The sequence below is a fragment of the Meleagris gallopavo genome, chromosome Z (assembly GCF_000146605.3).
Source record: "Meleagris gallopavo isolate NT-WF06-2002-E0010 breed Aviagen turkey brand Nicholas breeding stock chromosome Z, Turkey_5.1, whole genome shotgun sequence".
In the NCBI taxonomy this organism is placed as follows: Eukaryota; Metazoa; Chordata; class Aves; order Galliformes; family Phasianidae; genus Meleagris; species Meleagris gallopavo.
The window spans coordinates 29,331,831-29,343,017 of NC_015041.2; the positions used below are offsets into that span (position 1 = coordinate 29,331,831).

The following is an 11,187-nucleotide window of genomic DNA, read 5'->3' on the forward strand; positions in this document are numbered from 1 at the left end:
TAGCTGTTGTATTTTTAAATGTAAAACTTGTGATAAATACCTTCTTCACTTTTCCCTTTACTCTTCTAATCAAGAGTAAATAGAGGTGTATTAAAGCTAACTACTACAAAAACCATGAAATCTATCTTAATAACATTTTTTGTTCATGGACTACTTTTACTAGGCTGGCAGGGCATTTGTAAAACCATCCTGTTGGCAGCTGTTGACCTGTTGAAGTATGCTAAGGAGGTAGTTACAAACTGATCCAGGTGATAGTTTGTTAATTTTGCATTAAAGCTGATGTTTGGAAGGAATAAGACTTTTAAGGCTAAATCAAGACTTAAAATTTTGAGGATAGTTTTAGAAATACAGAAGTATAGGAGGAGAGTTTGTGCAGGATTTTTTTTTTCCTTAAATATGTTAATCATAGAACTTCTGTGAAAAGAAAAAGTTCAGGCCTTCTGACATATCTTACTATGGAGTAGGTTTGGTAAGCTCTGTGCTTTTTCTACTTTTCTCTTTGGTATGCCTCTGACAAACATCTGTATTGAACATTTTTCCTTTTTTTGGTTGTGCATGTGAGAAATTATACAACATTACATTTATTATCAAGAACCTTTGTTCTAATATCTGTTAAAGTTTCTTCTCTTAAATGTTTGCAATCAAGATGCAGTCTCATTGATTATGTTAAACTTTCTGATATTAATTCATTTTTCTTGGTATCCCTAATTTAAATTGAAATGCTGAAATTTAGATTGTTTTTTTCTCATCAATTTTTTTTATCAATTCTATCATCCATCAAAGTGAAAATATTTCAGTAGTATAAAACAGGGTAGTTACATTCACAAGAGTTTGCATTATATCAGATCTTTACTTACTGCTTTAGCTAAAAGCATTTTTTCAGATGAAATTCAGTGTCCAGGCTTTTATCTGGATGTATGTGTCTAGTTATTGCTTTTGTGTTTAATGTAATTTGGAAGACTTTTTTAAGTTGAATCCCTTAAATAACAGCAACAATGAACCGAAAAAACCCTGCTGCTCCCAAAAAAACTAAGTAAGGAAATAGCCTATCTTTTGAACATTTGTGGCCAATCCAGATTTCAGACAGATTTCTAGCATAGTCATTTGCATTCTGTAAATGCTGGAAGAATGGACAACAGAGGTTCAACAGTCACATTCAGACAATCCCATGTTGCTTAAACTGTGCTTGCATATACAGATACTCTGTTCTGTAATGAAATGTGACTGATTTGATTAGTCAGGATATTTGTTAAAATATCGTACACATCCTGACATTTTCTAGACAAAACCAGCAGAATAGTTAGAAGTCAATACAAATACTGTGTTAGCTCTTTGAAACATTATTTTTAAAGATCTTTAGCATAGTGAATCTCACTGATTTAGGCCTGCAAAGCAATGTATTCTTGGCACTTTATTTGGAAATTACATGCTAAAAACATTATGTGTTTATGGAATTCTCAATCTTCTGAATACTTTGTCATCTCATTACTGAATTTATAGATACTCTATTGTTATTTCATTGTTTTTTGGAAAATGTAGGATGGAGTTGTGTTGCCTCAGGTTACAGCCTTGGTAAAAGCAAATAGTATGGTAATCAGTAGAATATTTAAGCTCAGTCTTTTCACTTTCTGATTCCAGCCAGAGTTTTTTTAGTTCTAAAACAATGCAGTGATAACATAATGCTAAATCAATCTACTTAACAGAATAGAATAATGTAATATTTTAGCTCAGTAAAAATTATTTTGATATGTGTTTCTTAGATCATGGATAATCATAGTTTCCTGTGCAAGTCAGATATACTGGGTTGGTATATGGAATCCTAAAATACTGAGTCGTAAGAAGAATCTGTATGTCATGTTTACTATATGTCTGAACTTAAATTTCTTCAAAATGTACTTCTAGGCAGCAACAGACAAAATAAAGCAATTGGAAGAAAGCATTGAAGCAGAAAGAGCAGCACATTTGAAATCCAAATTCAATTTGGAAATCACCCAGGTAAACTTTTTGTTAAATATTTTGTGGAGCTTTACATCAGATGAGTTCCTGAAGTTAAAAAGTTGCAGTCTTCTAGATGCTTCAGTAAGAACACTTTTTTTTTTTTGCATTTAAGTTTCAAAACTGTAATACATAAAGGGAAGATCAGAAAAATACCTGTTTCTCACGGAATATTCTTTTTAATATTAAAAATTTATTCAGATTTGTAAGGATGAGAGAGTAACTTCTAGTATTTAAACAGCGTGGGCAAGAGAAATATTTAATTAGAGCTAAGAACCATGGTACTCTGTAAATATCTTGTCCTATGTCTTTTGAATAGACGCTCATTAGGACTATTTGGATATGCAGTATATACATCTGACTTCTATAGGAGCGAGTACTGAATAAACACACGCTGAAACTGCTGTTCCAAATGTAGTTGTTCAAAGTAGATTTCACCTTCAAACAACATTACTGTATCAGCAATTACCAGTAAAGCTTAATTGTATGAGAAAATGTAATATATATACTTGAATATTAAAGCTTTGCATTTTTCGTAATGGACATCTATATGACTGAGAAGAGCTGAGAAATGCTGGGAAATACTGTCACTTTAGGAAGCAGTAGGGAAAGATCTCAGATTTGTCCCAGAGGAATTGGGATAAATCTGTTGGGAACAAAACTTGGGAACTTTGAAGATGGTAGCAAGGCTGATAGACTAGCTGAAGTGCCTCAACAGCGATGCATGCAGCATGAGCATAAGCTGAAGTTAGAACACTGTGACTTACCATCACATTTTTATGATAGCAGTTATGAATTGCACAACTGGAGCATGACAGTTAAGGTCTACAAGCTGTTCAGAGGAGATCAGAGGGTGCTGCCTCTGAGAAATAGTCATAATCAGGTTGAGAGCTTGTGAGTAAAAAATAAAAATAAAAAAATCAGGGATCAGACCAATAAACACTTGGTGATTGCAATTTACTGCAGGCCACTGTAAACAAAGAGCAAGTCTGAAACAACCTGTTGAATGCAAATGTGTATAAGCCTATGGATCCTTACAACACTATATAATCAATGAATACATGGATGTTATAATTAAGAAATATACAGGAAAGTTAGGCTAAACAGGTTATCACATTAAAGAAGAATGGATGGAAAGCTTACCCTTGTCCTGGGATCATTGAGAATACTCCAAGAGGAGCAATCTCCAAAAGAGTTCCTTCCTCTGTGGTAGTCAGCTCTTAAATGGGGTCTAGGAAGGAGAATTGCTTTCACCTATGCTTCCAGAGCTGACTCATTGCTCACCTCAGGTGGTCAATCAGAGGTTCAGGCTGTGATTCAGCAGTTCCCATACAGACACACATCTCAGTTCCTGAAAGAACTATCTTATGTGGTTGTGAAGCAAGTCTTCATCATATTTGAGAAGTCACAGCTGTCAGGTGAAGTCCCCAGTGAGAACTGGGGAAATGAAGACTTGGGGAATCTAAGGCCGGTCACTTCTATGTGTGGAATGGTTGCGGAACAGATTCTCCTGGAAGCTATGTTAAGGTACATGAAAGATGAGATGATCTGAGACACCAACATAGCTTTACCAAGGACCTTCCCAACCTGGTGACTTTCTACAATGAAGTGATGGTGTTGATGGACACACGAAGGGCAACTGATACCATCTCCCTGTATTTGTGCAGGGCTTTTGGTGTGGTCCTATACCACAGCCTTTTCTCTAAATTGGAGAAATAAGGATTTGAAAGGTGGATTATTCAGTGGATAAATAACTGATTGGATTGTTGTAGCGAGAGGGTTGTGGTCAATGGCTGTTGGCCACAGGTGGGGCTGTTGGAGTGTGTCCAAAGAAGGGCCACAGAGATGATCTGAGTGCTGGACCACTGCACCTTGTTCAGCCTGGAGAAGATAAGGTTATGGGCAGCCTGATCTTGTTGGAGGTGTCCTTGCCAATGGCAGGTGATATTCAAGGTTCTTTCCAACCTGAGCTGTTTTATGACTCTATGATCACATAATGTTTGACCAAATGAGGCAATTACAGGTTGCTTTAGAAGGCAGGCAAAAAAGCAAAAAAAAACCCCAGTACTTTAATATTCTTATAATATAAGACTTTACAGTGTAAATTTTACAAACGTAATCAGTAATATTTGTATTCTTCCTTTTTATTTTCTGAGCAACAAATGCCATTTTTGAGTTAGTTTTTTTATTTTTAATGATCTTCTCTATGAAAAAGCTCTTATTTATTTATTTATTTAAGGATACCATTAAGGTAGTAAAAAGCAGAGATTTGGTTTTCTTCATTTTCTTTATCTACTTCATCATATTCAGTGGAACTGAGAGGGCAGCGTTCCATAAAATTAGAGACTTTTATAACCTAGAAGCTGGTACAATTTTCTTGTCTTTTTGAATACATGAACTTTTCAAGCATGGTTTCCTCTTAGTAAAAGTAATAATTGTAGTCTTTGCAACCACGTATCAAACTTAAACAATAGAATTCCCCTGAAAAACTGTGCCTAAAACCTAGAAGGCACAGTTTTAAGAACATTAAAAGGCACTTTTTTTGAACTTACTATTTGTCTCTGTTTGAACTATTTATACATTTCTGCCTATATTCAGTGTTTTTTCTAAAAATGCAGTAAGATAGATTTAATGGAATATAATTTAGATTTAATGGAATATAATTGTTCTTAAAACAGAAAATGGAACAGTGTTAAACACCATGATACTTTTTTCTAACTTGTTTCATTATTTTCTGATCACTTGGTAGATGAGAATTCGAGAACTTGAAGGAGCTTTGCAAATGGAAAAAGTCAATCAAGCAGAAGCTCTTTCAGACTTAGAGATGATCAGGAAGGAATTCAAAGAGGTAGAAAATGCATATGAGAGAGAAAAACAGAAAGCCCAAGAGAACTTGGAAAAAGTCAATAGGTAAGTTATCTTTTGTATTCATTGCAAATTGGCTGTAGGAAGCTGGAATAGCACTTAGAGTTCTATAGTTTTCTGTCAGTAGAAAACAGTACCCATCCTACAAACCTTACCAAACCTAAAAAAGGTTTCAAATCTGGTTCCATTAATAACAGGTCCATACTAGTAAGCATAAACGTTAGAGGAAGGTGGAGAAAATAACCAATCTATTATGTAAGTTATTTGTCTAAGCAAAATACTGAAAATGATAGTTATGATAGGGTCTTGTAGCATTTGGGAGAAGTATAGAAAAACATACACAGTGGGTTTAAAAATATTTTTTTCTTCATACAAATACAATGTTATGATGAGAAGTTTTCATGGAAGTGGGTGGATCTTCAAGATTTCTATCCAGGAATGTTTTTAATTTCTGCTGAATAATCTTCATATTTTGCTTTTGAATACACCTGGAAAGTTTTGGCTTGGTAAGAAAAGGACAGGAAAAGGTGTGAAGTAGACAAAATTAACTTGAATTCCTCTCCCACTCAGTACAATCTGCTTTGTCTGTGGTAACAGATGGTTCTTGGAAGAATGGCTGTGTTATACTTCCCAAGCAGATAGAAAGATGCACAGTTACTGTGTCTTCTTCCTTGGTTGAATCAAGTATATCTTTGGATAAGAAAACATAAGAATGGTGTTGTAAAACAGGTAGCTAAGCAGTAAGTAAAAAGAAGGATAGATTTAGAGAAGGAAGAGGTCTGGGAGGACTTAAAGTTGATGGCTTACTGTGGTGGTGTGGGTAAAGAATTCTGTGGACTTTAGAGCACTGAATTCAGCCTTTCTATATACGTAGTTTCAGAGATGTTTTTAGTAACACGTTTGAAACATCTGCAGAGTGATTAACACAATGGAACTCTTAATCATAGTTAGGCCGAAAGAAGTCTGAAAGTGAGATTGTGAATTTAGGTAAACAAAAGCCATATTAAAAAAAAAAAGAAAAAAAAAAGAAAAAACCCAAACTTTTTCTTCAAAGAAAAGAAAATTATTTTCATGTAAAAATGGTGAGAATGCGTGAAATACATTATGATAGTAATCCAATGTCATTATTCAGGAATATTGCAGTTTAAACATCTAGGAAGCTGACAGGTATATTTTGAGACTTTTAATTAACTGTAAACTTGTCCTGCCTTGTTGTTTTGCTCTAAGCATGAATTCTATGTTAGCAGTTTATATGGCATTAAGGTAATACCAGGTTCTTTGCATTTTCTTGAAGTGAAGAAAGCCTGTGCCACTAATATGAGTTTTTTAAAATAAATTTTAAAAATCTACTTCATATTCAAAGCAGCTTTATTTGAAATCTTTTGGATCAGGAGCTTTTCCCATCCAACTTCTGACCTGCATTGCGTGTGTTCATCTTGTATCTAAGTTCTAATTTCTTGTCTTGCACAGAATTTTTTTCCTCCAGTAGGTTTCCATGTTTAGTTGGTGAAGAAAATATGGAAAATTCATGTTTTTGGAGATGAATTCACAGATAAAATGTTTTCATTCCCTGCTAATTCCTGAACAGTTTCTTCCATCCAAGGTCCAGTTCTGGGCCCCTCAGATGAAGGACAGGAAACTGCTTGAGAGAGTCCAACGCAGTGCCACAAAGATGATTAAAGAAGTGGAGCATCTCCCTTACGAGGAAAGGTTGAGGAAGCTGGGTCTCTTTAATATTTGTAAATATGGAAAGAGTGTCATGAAGGCTCTTCTCAGTGACATCCAATGACAGGAGGAGGGGCAAGTTGGAACATGGGACGTTCCACATAAATGTGAGAAACAGCTTCTTCACAGTAAGGCTAACAGAACACTGGAGCAGACTGCCCAGAGAGATTGCGGGGTCTCCTTCTCTGGAGATATTCAAAACCCACCTGAACACATTCCTGTGTGGTCTAATCTAGGTGTTCCTGCTCCAGCAGGGGGATTGGACTAGATGATCTTCAGAGGTGCCTTCCAATGCCTGACATTTTGTAATTCTGTGTGATTCTGAAGCTGAATATTCCAAGGTCCATCTTTGTATTTGAGGCGAGACCAGCTAAATTCAGCATCATCAAATGAAACACGGGGCTTTGAGTTTTCTTGGCTAATTCTATTAAGCTGAAGTCGTTTTCAGTCTAGAAAAACTTTTCCTGTCTTCAATATGGGCACAAAGCATAACTTTCTGTAATTCAAGGAGCCATTAGCCTTCCAGCAGTCTCTAGGTACAATATATCATTCCTTCTAGAAACTTCAGGAATTACTCCCTTGTTGTTTCTATCCAAGCTCAAAAACTTGCTTTTGTATTATATGAGCAGCTCATGTCTACATGAGAGAATACTAACCTCTCTGTGAAAGTTACACAGTTGGTAGTTTTAATAAAGGCTTAAGAAACAGAAACTGCCTATTCTTAGAATACTGTCTCTCTGAACTCTTAGTCTGTAAAGGTAGGTAGTGAAGGTTAAAATTTACCTCAAATGGACTATCAGTATACTCAGTTCCTTTTAGATACTTGCATGTAATGGGCATGAATGTCTCTTCAGTCTATCCTGCTCTTTTTATGTGTTGGAGCATAGAATTATCAGTTATACTGGTGAGTATCAGTGATTACTTTCAGTGGATCCCTTCAGGTAGAACAGAAGAACCTTTGATCTACTTATCTTTGAAGGGTGTGGTCCTTGAACTTAAGACGAGGAGCTTTTCATTTTCTTTTAAGCCACGATTTGGCATCCTAACATATTTTTGCTTTGCCTGGAGGGGTCCCGCAAGATTGTCTTTCAGTTTTTGGAAATTGTTGGGGACTTTCATTTATTGTGCTAGAATACATGTATGTCTTTTTAGCTGGACTTGATGTGGGATAAGTGGAAGCTATACAAAGCTGTGAGATCTGATTTTCTGAGAAAAAGATCAGTAACTGATTCCAAGCATACAGACTTTTCTGGGTTGCATAATTTATTAATTAGCTCCGAACCCAGTAGCACTATGTAAATTGTAAGTAACAAGAGATCTGGCTCTTCATGTGAATTTATTTTTCTTGAAGAGTGAGGACATGATGTAGAATAAATTGGAACTTCTCTTACTGTGCTTCTGAAAGCTATGAAAATAGGAATGACATTTGAGAGCTGAGACAGGCAAATTCTTTAAGAATAAGAAGTAAACATCTACATCTAAAAGAAAAAGAAAATGTCAGCTGGGCTGGAGCAGAAAGACATAGGCATTAGGAGGAATGATAAAGTATTCCTTCAGCTAAAAGGCATGTTCTGTCCTTATGTATGGGTTAAATCTGTAAGACTTATTTAATTCAAAACCAGGAAGTGACAATATTGATTTAAAAGTTGGGAAAAATTAGAGCCTTTTGGGTTACTAGCAGTTCTAATGAAAGAACAATGAAAAGAGAAAATAAAGAGAGACATCTGGATGTTGCCATTGTTAAAAATTATGCCATAGAATAAGGCTGGAAGGGATTGTAGATGATCTGTAATTCAACATTCTACTTATGCCAGAGTCAGCTTTGAGATCAGGTTACTCAGGGCTTTGTCCAGTAGATCTTCAATATTCCCAAGAATGATGATTGCACAAGCTTTCTGGGAGCCTGATCCTCTTCTTGACTGTCACAGTGGAAGAAAGCTTCTCATAGTCTGAATCTTTCCCAATTCAATTTGTGACTGTTCTCTCTTGTCCTATACTTTGTTGTGAAGAGGCTGGCTCAGTCTTTTTGGTGACCTAAAGGTACTGTGGGGTCTGTTATTCACCCTTCTCCAGGCTGAATATACCAAGTTTCCTAACATCATATATGGCCTTTACTCCAGCCCCTGATCATTCTGGTGATATTCTCATGAGCTCACTCTAGTTCTGTTGCTATTAGTTTTCTACTAAAATGTCATGCTAACAGCTTATACAATCGTAGAATCATTAATGTTGGAAGAGACCTCTAAGATCATCAGGTCCATCCTTTGACCCATCAGTGTCATGCCTGCTAAACCATGTCCCCACATCTACATGTTTCTTGAATGCCTAGAGGGATGATGACTCTGCCACTTCCCCGAGCAGCCTATTTCCATATCTCACCACTGTTTCTGAGAATTAATTTTTTTCTAATATTCAACCTGAATCTCCCCTGGCATAATCTGAGTCCACTGCCTCTCATCCTACCACTGGTTGTGTCAGAGAAGGAACCAACCTCACATTGTTACAACATCCTTTCAAGTAGTTGTAGAAAGTGATAATGTCTTACCTTAGCCTCCTCTTCTCCAGGCTAAACAATCCCAGTTCCCTCAGCTGCTCCTCGTAAGTCTTGTGTTCCAGACCCTTCACCATCTTTGTTGCCATTCTTCAGAAATTCTTTGGGCCTCAATGTTGTTCTTGTAGTGAGGGCTCCAAACTGAACACTGTACTTAAGGGGCAGCCTCATCAGTACAGTGCAAGGAGATACAATCACTTCCCTAATCTTGCTGGCTGTGCTATTTCTGATACAAGCCAGGATACGGTTGGCCTCCTAGGCCACATGAGCATGCTGCTGGCTCATGTTCAGCAGCCTATCAACTAGTGCCCCTGGATCCTTTTCCTGCATACAGATTGCCAGCCTCTCTGCCTCATGTCTGCAGCATTTGTTGTGACCAAAGTGTAGGACCCAGCACTTGGTCTTGTTGATGTTACACAACATGGCCTCATCCAATTGTCTGAGAGCTTCCCGCTTGACTAAGACTGCTGATAAATAATGGAAAGTGGCTTGGCGAGCATTTCTGCTAGCTTGTGTAGGTCCCATCTGGCTCCATGGACATGTGATAGTGTAGGTGGAGCCAGATGGTAGCTGAATTGTAATGTGTTTATTCTGCTCCCCATCCCTGTCTTCAAGCTCAGGGAACTCAGTACCCTATTGACTATTAAAGATAGAAGCAAAGAAAGCATTGAGTACCTCAGCCTTTTTCTTGTCCTTGGTAGTAATGTTCCCCGTTCCATCCAATAAAGGATGTATATTCTCCTAGGCTCCTTTTAGCTGTTAATATAGTTATAAAAACAATTCTATTAACTTCAAGAATTAACTTCAAAAAAATCTGAAGTCAAGAATGGTGATCAGATTAAGTTTTTGCTGGCCTCCTGCCTTTCTAATTTTCCCTCTGCAATTTCAGGCAACTTCCTTTGCCTTTCTCTCCTTTCAAAGATGATAAACTCTCTTTTTTTCCTCTGAGTTCCAGCAAAAGATCTTTCCTGGTCCTCTTCCCTGCTGCCTGTCTTAAGGTACACCAGAGATGGCCTGCTTCTGCACCTTTAAGACTTCTTTCCTGAGAAATGTCTAGCCTTCATGGGCACTTTGTCCTTCAGAACTGTATCCTATGGGACTCTGCCTACTATGTCCTAAAAACCTCAAGGTCCATCCTCTGGAAGTCCAAGATAGCAGTTTGTCTGATGCCCCTCCTGACTTCATCAAGAACTTTATCATTTTGTGGTTACTACATCAGAGGCAGCTTCAGACTACCGTGTCTCCCCTCAGTCCTTCTCTGTAAATAGCAGATCTAGCAGGGCACCTTCCTGGCTGTCCTACAGATGTGTTAGGAAGCTATCTTCCACACACTTCAGGAACCTCCTAGACTTTTTCTTTTCTGCGATATTGTATTTCCAGCAAGTATCTAGCAAACTGAAGTTTCCTATGAGAACAAGGGCTAATGACTGTTTCTTCCACCAGCTGCTTCTAGAATGCTTAATCTGACACTTCTTTCTGGTTGGGTGGTCTGTAACAGAGTCTCACCAGGATATCAACCTTTTTGGCCTTCCTCTGATCCTTACCCACAGGGCCTTGACTGTATCTTTACCAACATTGACTTTACAATATCAAAATACTTCATAACGTACAAAGTCACCCCACTGCCTCTTGTTCCTTACTTATCCATTCTGAAGAGCTTATAGCTACTGCAACATTCCAGTCATAAAAGTGATCCCACCATGTTTCAGTTATTTGTGGCTAGCTGGCTGTCTCCTTGGTCCTTTTTGAGTAGAGCTGCTCTCCAGCTGGTCACTAGGTGTATTGCTTCAAAGGGACTCTTCCTTCCTAAACCCTGGACTTTGCATTTGTCAGTGTGATATTTCAGAAGCTTCACAGTAGGGTCTACCTCATGTCTATGTATGTTCTTCACTTGAGCGTATAAATTTTGTTGTGTTGTGACCTCTTCCCATCCAATGGCACTCTTGTCCTAATCCATGTGATTGACAAAGATGTTAAACAGATTCTAATATAGAATTCTATAGTATCCTACAGTAGTTACCCACCACTACCATATGAACCTTACTATCTAC

At 37.4% G+C, this 11,187-nt stretch overlaps 1 protein-coding gene across 1 annotated transcript in view; it reads left to right on the top strand.

Moving 5' to 3' along the window:
* The window catches only part of CCDC171 (coiled-coil domain containing 171), a 147,593-nt gene that overhangs the window by 26,019 nt on the left and 110,387 nt on the right, over positions 1 to 11,187 (top strand). Inside the window, 2 exon segments of the mRNA XM_031557307.1 lie at positions 1,903 to 1,995; positions 4,745 to 4,905. Of these exon segments, the coding sequence (XP_031413167.1) occupies positions 1,903 to 1,995; positions 4,745 to 4,905 (254 nt within the window).